The sequence below is a fragment of the Pipistrellus hanaki genome (genome assembly GCF_964339955.1).
Source record: "Pipistrellus hanaki genome assembly, chromosome: 2".
Lineage (NCBI taxonomy): Eukaryota > Metazoa > Chordata > Mammalia > Chiroptera > Vespertilionidae > Pipistrellus > Pipistrellus hanaki.
In genome coordinates this window covers 6,557,943-6,572,057 of record NC_140504.1, presented here as the reverse complement: position 1 = coordinate 6,572,057, position 14,115 = coordinate 6,557,943, and the positions used below count along the sequence as shown (strand labels likewise).

Below are 14,115 nucleotides of genomic sequence, written 5' to 3'. Positions count from 1 at the left end.
TCACTGAGCAGTAATATTTTGAAAGGAATCTTTTTTCTAAGCAGTAGGCCTCAACAGTGAGCTTAAAATATTCAATAAACCCGGGGAGGGGAGGGAGATTAAGGGGAGATAATAGATCAACCGAAGGACTTGTATACATGCATATAAGTACAACCAATGGACATAAAACTCTGGGGAGGGAGGGTATGTATGAGAGGAAGGGGGGCAAAAAAAAAAATCAAAAAAATATATTAAAAAAAATTCAATAAACCATACTGCAAATAGATGTGCTGTCATCCATCCTTTGTTCCATTTATAAAGCACTGGCAGAGTCAATTTAGCATATTCTTTTTTTTTTTTATATAAATATATTTTATTAATCTCTCACAGAGAAGAAGGGAGAGAGATAGAGAGCTAGAAACATCGATGAGAGAGAAACATCGACCAGCTGCCTCTTGCACACCCTCTACTGGGGATGTGCCCGCAACCAATGTACATGTCCTTAACCGGAATCGAACCTGGGACCTTTCAGTCCGCAGACCGACTCTCTACTACTGAGCCAAACCGGTTTTGGCCAATTTAGCATATTCTTAAGGGCTTAGGATTTTCTTTTATTATTTTTATTAAATTTATTGGGGTGACATTGGTTAGTATGATCATACAGGTTTCATGTATGGGTTCCTATGTTTCAAGATCTGTATATTGCACTGTCTGACCATGCCTCAAAGTCAAATCTTCCCCTGTCACCATATATCAGGGCTCCCTTTGCCCCCCAAATCCCTTTCCTCTGGCAACCACCACACTGCTGTCTGTGTCCATGAGTTTCAGTTTCATATCCCACATATGACTGAAATCATATGGTTCTTAGCTTTTTCTTTTTAAAAAAAGATATATTTTATTGATTTGTTACAGAGAGGAAGGGAGAGGGATAGAGAGTTAGAAACATTGATGAGAGAGAAACATTAATCAGCTGCCTCCTTCATACCTCCTACTGGGGATGTGCCTAAAACCAAGGTACATGTCCTTGACCAGAATTGAACCTGGGACCTTTCAGTCCACAGGCTGAAGCTCTATCCACTGAGCCAAACCAGTTAGGGCAGCTTTTTCTGATTGATTTATTTTACTTAGCATAATATTCTCTCGGTTCATCCATGTTGTTGCAAATGGCAGTCATTCATCCTTTCTTATGGCTGAATAGTATTTCATTGTATATACTAGAGGCCCAATGCAGAAAGATTCTTTTAAGATTAGGCCTTCCTTCCCCTGGCTGCTGGCACCAGCTTCCCTCGGCACCTGGGATCTGGGCCTTCACTCTGCCCCCGTCTTCTGCCTTCGCTCCGGTCCTGCCACCCTTCTGTAGATCCCTTTACTCCCTTTTATCCCCCCTCATAGCAGGTGTCCTGCCCCATCCCAGCTGCTCCGCACCTGTGTGTGCACACTGCCCAGAGGCCTGGAGGGGCCAGGATGGAGCAGAACAGCTATGTCCATTGTAAGCATCCTGGCCTAGCCACTGCCATCTTTGTCGCATCAATTTGCATATTCCCTCCTTATTGGCTGTGGGCGCCACCATCTTTGCCAGGAGTGACAGTCAATTTGCATATTCTGTCTTTATTAGATAGGATGTACTATATCTTCTTTATGCAGTCCTCTACTGCAGGACACTTTGGTTGTTTCCATGTCTTGGCCACTGTGAATAATGCTGCAGTGAACATGGGGTGCATATATCTTTTTAAATACATGTTTTCAAGTTTTTCAGGTATATATCCAGGAGAGGGATTGCAGGGTCATATGGTAGCTCTATTCTTAATTTTTTTGAGGAATGGCCAGACTCTTTTCCATAGTGGTTGTAAATCACTATGGAAACCACAGTATACATTCCCACCAGCAGTGAATGAGGGTTCACTTTTCTCCACAACCTCTCCAACACTTATGACTTGCCTTGCTGATAACAGGTGTGAGGTGGTATCTTGACCTCTCTGAAATCAATAAGGATATATTTTAAAAATGTTGCTCTATTTGTGGACTGCTGTGTGAGGTTGTCACTTTGTTCAGATGTCCCAGTTGGTGCTGATCCTGGGTATAGACACTTTGGTCCTGAGATGCCTAATGATTTCATTTGATTAAAGAAGATGAATTTGTGGTCCCACTGCTCCCTTTCTCCCCTAGATGAAAAGCTTTTAGACTTTGATGGTATTTATAAACTCTAATGTAATAGGATGTTCTTTTCTAAGATTGTTAAATTTGCTTCTAAATTTTATTTTAAAAATGTGGGTTATGGCTCTCTAAAGACTAGTTTTCATTTGCCAACTGTTTTCTATAATCTGTGTGCATTTCTTTTCTTTAAAATATATTTGAAAGAGAAAACATGAGATATTTTAAAGTTCAGTGCTATTCATTTTTCTGATTTTGTTTTGATTTCAGGAGAAACTGGCTCTTCGCCAGCAGCTGAATGAAGCGAAGCAGCAACTCCTGCAGCAGGCAGAGTATTGCACGGAGATGGGGGCAGCAGCCTGCACTCTGCTCTGGGGCGTCTCCAGCAGTGAGGAGGTCGTCAAAGCCATTCTGGGAGGAGTAAGCATGACCAACTGGACCTTGCTGATTAATGCTTATGGGCTGGGAGGGTACAGCATGGCTTACATCTATTTCTCTCATCAAATAATTTTGGAATTCCAGTGGTGTGGGGTCCTCTGTAACCTGGTGCTCTGGGGGTATGTGAAATTAATGCAGTAAGATTCCAGAAGCCGTGTGGCATTTGTGGCAATAGAGCACTTCAGTATTATTACTTGGCTTTTGTATACGTTTGACAAAGTTAAAAGTGCTTTTACATATGTTATCCATTGGGTAATGAATTTTTAATATTTTGAATGTTATATGTGATTTAACATTTACATGTTTATAGCAAACACATCAAGGAACTGCACAGGGGAAGAGAGATTTGGGATCAGCCTCGGCCTTGATTAATTTGAACAGGCAGTATTGGCAGAGAATGGGGAGGGTGGCTCACGAGGAGAGAAGCAGTATATCAAAGGCGAAGTTTGTTTAGAGACAGTGAATAGGTCAGAGTGGAGGGCTGTGTGGTAAAGTTGTGGGGAGAGAAGGCTTATATGGTTGGGTGGAGCGTAATTTTGGAGGACCATCAATGCAGGTGGATGATGCAGTCAAGGTGGCAGGACTGGATTCCTAAGCGTTGACTAAAAGAGGATGGGGTAAGGGGAGAGTTTGGGGAAGGTTAACCTGACAGAGAGTGAGTGTGGATTTGAGGGGGCAGGTTGGGGTCTAAGACTGGACAGGAGGACGAATTAGAGTTCCAATGGCTCAGGCTGGAGTGAGCTGGCTCTCTGTAGGGGAGATGGAAGGGAAGGAGAGCCTGTGACTAAGGCCGGTGTGATGGCAGCATGGACTCCACAGCGGACAGAATGAAAGAACCAAGAAGACTGAGGTGACTCTGGGAAAATGGAATGTCATGAATGGAAATAAAAGTCAAGGGGTTGTTTGATGGAAGGCCAGTAAGGAACTCATCATTTCTAAAAATTAAAATTGTATTTCCCTTTTTGGGGGAAAGACTTCATTTTTTAAAAGTTTATTGAGCTTTATTGAGATGTAATTTATATACCGTAAAGTCCACCCATCTGTACAACTCAGTGGTGTTTATCTGACTTCCAGAGTTGCACATCACCACACCCAGTCTTAGAGCATCTGTGTTCACCCTTGAAGCCCCCTTGTGCCTGGTTTTCAAACAAGTCCTTGGAGAAGTGCTGCAAAGCCTCTGTAAACTGGAAATACTGTTATTTTTCTTCTTAAATCTTTACTGTTGAAAGTATTACATAGGTACCTACCCACCCCAATTAACCTCTTCTACCTGCTTCTTTATCTCTCTTACATGTTGAGATTTCAGTTAAGGCTTTATTTGAAAAGCAGTTTGCCAAAGGTTTGAAAACCTAGGACATGATTTTCTAGTATATTTTTGGGTGAATTCATCCCAGTGCTTCCATCATTGTGTAAATTTTGAGCTGTTTCCCATATGTACTTTAATTTTACTACTGCCGTTAGTCTTTATGGGTTTACTACTGCCGTTAGTCTCTATTAGTAATTTTTACTAATACCTTTATTTATATCTAGTAAAGTAAAACCTTTCCCCTTCATCTTTTCAATAGAAACTTTTAATGAGGAAAAGATTTTAAAATATTGCCTCTGTAAGTAACTCCAGGGTCTTTTCTTATGTATCCTGCACTTTTAAAATGTTTTCATGCTGGTATTAGTGAAGGGGCGTGATGCTCTCATTTCCAAACTTGCAGGATAAAGCTTTGAAGTTTTTCAACATCACTGGTCAGACAATGGAGAGTTTTGTGAAGTCACTGGATGGGGATGTCAAGGAGCTCGATTCTGATGAAAATCAGTTTGTTTTTGCTTTGGCTGGGATTGTGACAAGTAAGTAATTCTTTTAAGCATAATGACAGTTTTAAGAGTGTCCTAGAGCAGTATTTACAGTCAGATGTCTGAGCATAAACATCTCTCAGGAACTTTTTCAAATGCCATGTGGTTCTCACTCTGGTTCTGTGGACCTGGGATAGGTACCAGGGGTGTGGTTGTGGCACATCACGCAGGTCATTCTGGTAAGTAAGATATTGTTGAGTAAGCATGACTGGTCTTAGGAAGCATGAGATGAGTTTTCATGTTCAGTCTGTGCCTTTACTGAAGTCAGAACAAAACTATATTGAGTTGCTTATTATTTGGAGTTATTGCCACTTTATTAATGTCTAGTCAGGTAAAAGCCTAAACTATTGATGTTGTTGTGGTACAATAATCATAATTCCGCAAAACCTAAACTGTCTCTTTAGTAAAGTTCTCCCCAAAATTGTTCAGTTATGATAGAATTCTGTGGCAAATCTGCTGTACAGATAAAGCCAAACAATCACTGATCTCTTAGTATATAGTAGGAGTAGTATATACTAGTGAGGATCAAGGCTTTTTTGCTCTAAAGTCAATGAAATAGTTAAATAGATGCTATGATGTATTTTTTATGTTGCTCTTTTCATCCCTGCTGTGTATCTTAGGGTAATTTTTGCTGTTAAAGAGAGAGGACATTTTATTTTTCCTCACGGCAATATCCTTCACCTACTAAAATACTAATGAGGCAGGTCCTGTGTAGTCATTGTCCCTTCATAATTCCTTATGATCCTTCTTCTGGGGAGATGTTGAGACTTGTGGTCTCCAGGCCAATCCTGGTTTATCCAGCACTCTACTCTGCAGGATGGCAGGCATCATGCACTCTCATCCTCGCACCGTCTGCTGGAAGAGGCTTACATTGCTGTACCTTTTAAAAACTAAAAAAAAATTTTTTTTTTAACAGAAGGCATTTGTAAATTTGATGACTAGATTTTTTGTTATTTGCAAGTGACGCCAAAAGTCTATGACTTATGTGATTTGTCATTCTGCTGAGTTACGGATTTGAGCTGCTTGAGCTGCAGCTGGTGTGTAGTGGTGAGGCAGTTGGCCAGTGGGCAGAGCCAGCCTGTTGCCCAGCATATGAGTTCAATTTGGCTTTGTTTCTCCCTGCTTGGAGTGACTCACAGGAACTCTCATAAAGAGTTGGAAAGTGTGCCCTAGCCTTTTGGCTCAATGGATAGATAGAGCATTGGCCTGTGGATTGAAGGGTCCTGGGTTCAATTCTGGTCAAGGGCACATGCTATGTTTGTGGGCTCAATCCCCATTGGGGGGCATCCAATCAATGATTCCCTCTTATCATTGATGTCTCTATCTCTCTCTCCCTCTCTTCCTCTCCGAAATCAATGAAAACATATTTTAAAAAAAAGAGTTGGAAAGTGGACACATATGTGTTTTTGCTTCCACACTGATGAATTTTACTAGAGTATTACATACTACGATGGTCTCATTAAAGTGCTATTTTGGTGGCTTATGCATCTCCAACACTGAGAACACTATTCTTGGAGAGTAAGGCAGTATAGCAGAGACCTTGGTTAGCTATCACATAGATCCTCTGCCTTCTAAAACAAGGATTCTTTTTTCTTTTTTTTTAAATTTTTTAAAAAAGATTTCCCTTTACACTTTTCCCCCTCACCCTTTTGCAGTTCCTAAGTTTTACAAATGCATATAGTCATGTGACCACCACAGTTGAGATGTGGAACAGTTCTATAACTTTCAACATATCTCCTCAATATGTCCCCACCTTTTCCTTTAGTAGTCAACCACTCCATCTACCATCAGCCCCAGGAAACTGCTGATCTGGCACTTTGTTAAAACTTTTAGCTGGATTTTTCTTGCTCATTTGTCTGTGTCCAGCATCTGCCCCAGATAAGCAAGTGTCTGCCTCATACCTCTTCATGAGCCCCTTCCTTTTCCTATTTCTCATTTTAGCTGGTTGATCTCTGACCTTAGCTCTCTGATGTGTTCAAGGAAAGTCGTGATTTTGCAAATGACTGTCCCTGCCTTTTAAAGAATTGAGGTGTAGCTCTTTCCAATTTAATGTATCCTAAAGCAAAAACTAGAAGTCAAGGATTTATTGAAGTTGTTATATTTCTTACTCATCCACAGTCACTGTCCTTAGTAATAGGTTAGTATAGTATGCCTAGATTTTCAGGCACAGTTAGTCCACTTCCCAGGTTGTAAATTCTCTGGCTTTTTGTTCCTCATTTGGAGTGGATTAGTAGTACCTGCTCTAATGACCTTACATGCTGTTGTAAATATTTACTGAACTATGGAGGTGATAGCACATTGTAAACCAAGCTGCTCTTCAACATAAGCATGTGATTCTTTTCAGTAATTTGTATGAGGGGACAAATGAAAAATGTAAAAGAAGATGGTAAATTGTCAGAGTCCTGCAAAGGTTAGCTTGCTTACCATGCAAGTGCAAAAGTTATATTGAAAAAAATTTTAAAAATTTATTTCAGAGAGAGGAAGGAAGAGGCAGAGGGAGAGAGAGAAACATCAAAGATGAGAGAGAATTTTCTGTCGGCTGCCTCATGCAAGCCCCCTACTAGGGATTGAGTTCGCAACGTAGGCATGTTCTCTGACCAGGAATTGAACTGTGACCTCCTTGTTCATGGGCTGACACTCAACCACTGAGTCACACCAGCCGGCATTTTTCTAATTGTTTCTTCTGCTTTTTATTTACTTGAAAGTTATAATTACACTCCTTTTTATTCTGGGTTTATTTATTCAAACAATATTAGATAGTGATTTCAGAATACAAATTATTTTTTGACTGTTAATAATTTATGGGCATGACTAAGATCCAGCTTATCTTTGATGGACTTAATTGTTCCACAAAGTCAATAGTGTACCCTCGTGTCAATGATCATCATTCCTGTGAGGAACATTTGCAACTACAGTGGGAGAGATGCTGTGCAAGAGACACCCCTGTGAAGCAAGACTTGCTTCAATGGGGCTTTGGTGCTCACTGAGTCTGCCTCTTGAGTATATTTCTCATGGATGTGTAGTGTTTAATCTGGTATGGTCTGATGCTATCCACTGGGTGCATTGGCTCTGGGGCCTCCTGGAAGTGCAAAGTCAGCCACTGCCTCGGGCCACCAACAGGAGCTACAGAGTGATCTGCAGATTGCCGCTATTAGGCTTGGAAGTGCCCAGGCAAGGCCCAGTTGTGAAGCAAGGTGGGCTGGTGCAGGTGCTGGGTCTTGAGCTGCTGCTGCTGCTGCTGCTTCTTCTTCTTCTTCTTCTTCTTAAATATATTTTATTGATTTTCCACAAAGAGGAAAGAAGAGGAATAGAGAGCTAGAAACGTCGATGAAAGAGAAACATCGACCAGCTGCCTCCTGCACACCCCTTGCGGGGATGTGCCCGCAACCAAGGTACATGCCCTTGACCGGAATCGAACCTGGGACATTTCAGTCCGCAGACCAATGCTCTATCCACTGAGCCAAACCGGTTTTGGCTTGAGCTTCTTATTGATAGGTTTGGGCACACTGATGCCAGTTGCTGCTTGTTTGAGAGATTTTATAAAGGTCTGAAGCCTGAGCTGGAACAGGCCATTCATATGGAAAAGCCCCCGTGAACAGCTTGGGTTTGGCTACAAATTGATGGGGCAAGGAGTCACCAGGGTGGAGCCAACAGTGTGGGCCAAGTTGATGGAATCTCAGCTTTGCAGTGGGGAAGGTCCCAGTACAGGAACAGTGACCCATGTGAGCATCCCTATCTTGGAGAAAGTCGGCCCACATTCCTGCCCCAATGCCAGACAATCCATTTCCTCCCTGTATGTCCCAGAATCCCCCAAAGCTGATGCCCAGTGCTGGAGCTCAGAGGAGGCAGGACTGTGTAAGTTCTTGTGCTGGACCTTTAAGGGGAACTGCTTGGGACAGTAGTAATCTCCGTTTCACTCAGCACAATCCCCGCTGGTTTTTACAGCCGAAGTTATGTGGAATTCTCTTCCCAGTTCTGGGCTGGAGGGGTCTGGTGTGGGGCTGGGATCCCTTGCTCCCCACAGGAGGCCTCTACAGCCAGATATCCCTCCAGATTGAAGAAGAAGAAAAAAAACCACATCAGTTTATTCCGTGCTTTTGCTCCTCCTATTAGTCTCAGTGTACTTCCTTCTTTACTTCTCTAGTTGTAGGATTTCTGTTCAGATTTCAGGTGGTTCTGAATGATCGTTGTTTCATATTTTAGTTGGAATTTTGATGTGATTGTTGGAGGCAGCAAGTACCATCATTTATCTGTGCTACCAACTTGGTCCTCCATTGTCCCATCTTCTGTTTGGACTCTGACTGCCCACAGCTGTTAACCAGGGTTCTGGAGCATGGCATCCACTTGCTGTCCTATGGTTGGCTGCAGTCATATTTAGGTTCCAGTGCTCTGTTCCACTATCAAGGTGTTTGCTATTCACAAAGTGCATTACTCACTGTCTGAATAACTGTTGTGGTTGTCAGTTCTTTCTGGGCTGTCAATCTGTGGACAACACCATTTTTTTATGCCTCACTGACTATTTTGTTAGGGGGAAGACAGCAAGGAATACTCTGTCATGGAGAAACTCTTCTAGAGTCTGAAATTACAGAGATTTTGAAGTTGGTTTTGTCTTTGTGTTGCAGATGTTGCTGCCATAGCGAGTGGTCGTGAATTCCTGGTTAACTCCAGCCGGGTGCTCTTGGACACCATACTGCAGCTTCTGGGAGACCTGAAGCCAGGACAGTGCACCAAACTCAAAGTGTACGGTGGACAATATTAAAGAGTTAATGTTTGTTTACAAATTAGTCAGAATTTGCTGGTTGGGCCTCTTTTTCATATGAACTCAATTAATTTGCAGAATTCAGGGATGCAGTCTATTTAATACTATTTTAGAAAAATAATATAAACGAAAGGAATGTGTTCTCACTTTAGAGCAATCAGTGAGTCCCAAATGCAATCATGTGATCCTTGAGGGTTATATTAATGATCTCAAAATGAACTTAAATAAATGTTTGTTATGGCAGCATCTTACTTCCAACTATCAAAATCAGTCTTTATTTACTACTGTTGTGTAACAAAATTCTACCAACTTAGTGGCTAAAACAGTATCCCCTTCACAATTCTATAAGTCAGAAGTCTGAGTGGGCTTGACTGGTTCTTCAGCCAAGGCCTCATAGGGCCAAAATACAGGCATTGTCCAGGACCGGGCTTTTTTCTGGAGGCTCAGGGCAAGATGCTTCCAGGCACATTCAGATTGCTGGCAGAATCCAGTTCCTTGCCTTTGTAAACTGAGGTCCTTGGGGGTCACTTTCAGCTTTCAGGGCTGACTAAATTCCTTATCACATGACCCCGCCTTAAATTCAAGTCAAAGTAGCTCACTGAATCCCTCTTAGATTTTGATGGGTTTAGATTAGGAATAAGTGGATAGACTGACTTCCTTTGATTAATTTAGAGTCTGCTGGTTAGTAACTTAATTATATCTGCAGAGTCTCTCTGCCATGTAACTTACCAGGGTGTGATATTCTGTGCACAGTCCCTGCAATTAGGGCAGGAAATTGTGGACTGCTGTAAGATTCTGTCTGTCACACCATTCATTTCTAGAGTTGCTTTTCTTCTTGGAGCCTTTTTAAAAATAATAGCTTCTTTAAAGTCTTTGTCAGTTACTAGTATTTCTAACGTCTGTGTCATCTTAGCCTTGATGTCTCTCTCTATTTTTTTAATTTAAATTGTTTATTGTTTAAAGTATTACATATGTCTCCTTTTCCCCCCATTGACCTCTCCCCAGCCACTCCCACCTCCCAGCACACGCCCTCACCCCTCTACTGCCTGTGTCCATGGGTTATGCTTATATGCATGCATATAAGTCCTTTGGTTGATCTCTCACCCCCCTTCCCTCCCCTGGCTTCCTTCTGAGGTTGGACAGTCTGTTTGATGCTTCTGGATCTATTTTTGTTCATCAGTTTATGTTGTTCATTATATTCCACAAATGAGTGAGATCATATGATATTTATCTTTCTCCAACTAGCTTATTTCGCTTAGCATAATGCTCTCCAGGTCCATCCATGCTGTCACAAATGGTAAGAGTTTCTTTTTTACAGCAGCATAGTATTCCATTGTGAAGATGTACCTCTGTTTTTTAATCCACTCCTCTGCTGATGGGCACCTAGGCTATTTCCAGATCTTAGCTATTGTAGATTGTGCTGCTATGAACACTGGGGTGCATATATCCTTTCTGATTGGTGTTTCTGTTTTCTTGAGATATATTTCTAGAAGTGGGATCACTGGGTCAAATGGGAGTTCCATTTTTAATTTTTTGAGGAAACTCCATACTGTCCTTCACAGTGGCTGCACCAGTCTGCATTCCCACCAGCAGTTCACGAGGGTTCTTTTTTCTCTACTTCCTTGCCAGCACTTGTCATTGGTTGACTTATTGATGATAGCCATTCTGACTGGTGTGAGATGGTACCGAATTGTTTGATTTGCATCTCTCAGATGATTAGTGACTGAGCATGTTTTTATGTCCCTTGGCCTTCTGTATGGCCTCTTTTGAAAAGTGTTTACATAGGTCCTTTTTTTTTTTTTTTTTTTTTTTTAGTTTTATTTTTTTTTATTTTTTTTTATTTTTTTTTTTAAAATCAATCTTTATTGTTCATATTATTACAAAGGTTCCTCATTTCTTGCCCCCTCCACCAGGTTCCCACCCCACCCTCTGCCCCCTCCCCATCCCCCATTGTCCTCATCCATAGGTGCACAGTTTATGTTCAGTCTCTTCCTCCCTCCCTTTCCCCGATAGTAAATCCCTTTTCAGATAGTAAATCTGTTACTTAGCATTTTCTCATATCAATAATACCTCCACATGCCCAAGGATACACTTCACACAAAAGACATTTCCAAATAGGTCAACCAGCCTCATCCAGGCCCCACCCAAGGCACTCACAGATCAACACCCCAGCGCTATACTAACTCAACACATCCAGATCTAAGCCTTCATCACTTGATTCAGCAGACCCTCAAGTTCCCGCAAAAGTTTCCAGCCATGTCTGAGAGGCAGCCGTGGGCAGGTACAGGTGAGGAGCGAGCTGTTTCGGGCCTGGCTGCTCCGGGCCTGGCCTCTGTTGCTCTGGTTCGTTCCACAACCAGCTGCTCCGGGTCTGGTCACTGCCGCTCCCGACCTAGTTGCTCTGGACTTGGCTGTTGCTGCTACAGGCCTGGCCGCACCCGACCCGGCTGCTCTGGGCCCGGTTGCTCCGGTCCCGGCCGCTCCGGGCCTGGCCGCTCCCAGCCTGTCAGCCGCTGCTCCGGGCCTGGCTGCTCCCAGCCTGGCAGCCACTGCTCCTGGCCTGGCCGCACCAGACCCGGCTGCTCCGGGCCTGGCCGCTCCCAGCCTGGCAGCTGCTGCTCCGGGCCTGGCCGCTCCCAGCCTGGCAGCCGCTGCTCCGGGCCTGGCCGCACCAGACCCGGCTGCTCCGGGCCTGGCCGCTCCCAGCCTGGCAGCTGCTGCTCCGGGCCTGGCCGCACCAGACCCGGCTGCTCCGGGCCTGGCCGCTCCCAGCCTGGCAGTCGCTGCTCCGGGCCTGGCCGCACCATACCCGGCTGCTCCGGGCCTGGCCGCTCCCAGCCTGGCAGTCGCTGCTCCGGGCCTGGCCGCACCATACCCGGCTGCTCCGGGCCTGGCCGCTCCCAGCCTGGCAGCTGCTGCTCCGAGCCTGGCCGCTCCCAGCCTGGCAGCCGCTGCTCCTGGCCTGGCCGCACCAGACCCGGCTGCTCTGGGCCTGGCCGCTCCCAGCCTGGCAGCCGCTGCTCCGGGCCTGGCCACACCAGGCCCAGCTGCTCCGGCCCTGGCCGCTCCCAGCCTGGCAGCCGCTGCTCCGGGCCTGGCCGCACCAGTCCCGGCTTCTCCGGGCCTGGCCGCTCCCAGCCTGGCAGCCGCTTCTCCAAGCCTGGCCACTCCCAGCATGGCAGCCACTGCTCCGGGCCTGGCCGCACCAGACCCGGCTGCTCCAGGCCTGGCCGCTCCCAGCCTGGCAGCTGCTGCTCCAGGCCTGGCCGCTCCCAGCCTGGCAGCTGCTGCTCCAGGCCTGGCCGCTCCCAGCCTGGCAGCCGCTGCTCCTGGCCTGGCCGCACCAGACCCGGCTGCTCCGGGCCTGGCCGCTCCCAGCCTGGTAGCTGCTGCTCCGGGCCTGGCCGCACCAGACCTGTACATAGGTCCTTTTTTGATTGGCTTGTTTATCTTCCTTTTGTTAAGTTTTATGAGTTCCATATAAATTTTAGAGATTAAACCCTTATTGAAGATAACATTGGCAAATACGTTCTCCCATGCCGTTGGCTTTCTTATTGTTTTGTTGATGATTTCTCTTGCTGTGCCGAAGCTTTTTATTTTGATGTAGTCCCATTTGTTTATTTTCTCCTTAGTTTCCATTGTTCTGGGAGCTGTATCAGTAAAGATATTGCTATAACATATATCTGATATTTTGCTGCCTATAGATTCTTCTAAGACTTTTATGGTTGATGTCTTATGTTTAAGTCCTTTATCCATTTTGAGTTTATTTTTGTGTAGGGTGTAAGTTGATGGTCTAGTTTCATTTTTTTTGCATGTATCTGTCTAATTTTCCCAATACCATTTACTGAAGAGACTGCCTTGACTCCATTGTATACTCTTGCCTCCTTTGAGCATAATGGAACTCAATTTCTGGGTTCTCTTTGTTCCATTAGTCTATATATCTGTTCTTGGGCCAGTACTAGGCAGTCTTGAGAACAGTGGCTTTGTAATATAGCTTGATATCTGGTATTGTGATCCCTCCAACTTTGTTCGTCTTTCTCAGGATTGCTGTGGCTATTTGGGGTCTTTTTTTTTTATTCCATATGAAATTTTAGAGAGTTGTTCTAGCTCTGTGAAATATGCTGTTGGTATTTTAATGGGGATTGCATTGAATCTTTAGATTGTTTTGGGTAGTATAGACATTTTAATTATGATGATTCTATCAATCTATGAGCATAGTATATTCTTCCATTTCTTTGGCCTTGAGGTCTCTTGATTGTTTTTTTGCAGCATGAATTACTATTTTTCCTGTTTCTTCATATGCTGAGTAATATTGGGTTGCCTCTTGGACATTTGAATATTATGTTTTAAGAACTGGGGTTTTATTTAAATCCTATGGAAAATGTTGCCCAGCCAGCATGGCTCAGTGCTTGAGCATCGATCTATGAACCAGGAAGTCATGGTTTAATTCCTGGTCTGGGCATATGCCTGGGTTGTGGGCTCGATCCCCAGTATCGGATGTGCAGAAGGCAGCTAATCAATGACTTTTCTCATCATTGATGTTTCCGTCTCTCTCTCCCTCTTCCTCTCTGAAATCAATAAAAATATATTAAAAATAAATAAATAATATGGAAAATGTTGATCTTTTGTTTTATCAGGTAGTCAACCTGGTTGGGTTCAGGTTGTAAGTTCTGATTAGCCTTCTCTGTGTTGTGTTTCAATGTCAGTTCCATTTTAAAAAAGCCTTTACAGTGCTATTGAGTTTGACCTTCTTATGTACCACCTGTGGCCAGTGTGAGACTTGGATAATAGTTGACATTTTACTTCTCAGAATGTTGGATATGCTGTTTGTGATCAGATCATTGCATTCATTGCTTGGTGAGAGGCCAGGAATTAATAACAACCTTGGGAGCTCACTTTCCTGAGCTTTAGCTCTTCACATATCCCTGGTACTTGTTGGTTCC

At 43.9% G+C, this 14,115-nt stretch overlaps 1 protein-coding gene across 1 annotated transcript in view; it reads left to right on the top strand.

Annotated features, from left to right (window-relative positions):
- The window catches only part of HSF2BP (heat shock transcription factor 2 binding protein), a gene marked incomplete at its 5' end in the record, with an annotated part of 66,995 nt that overhangs the window by 18,416 nt on the left and 34,464 nt on the right, over positions 1–14,115 (top strand). Inside the window, 3 exons of the mRNA XM_084873695.1 lie at positions 2,401–2,550; positions 4,275–4,407; positions 9,036–9,153. Of these exons, the coding sequence (XP_084729821.1) occupies positions 2,401–2,550; positions 4,275–4,407; positions 9,036–9,153 (401 nt within the window). The remainder of the gene's footprint in view (positions 1–2,400; positions 2,551–4,274; positions 4,408–9,035; positions 9,154–14,115) is intronic.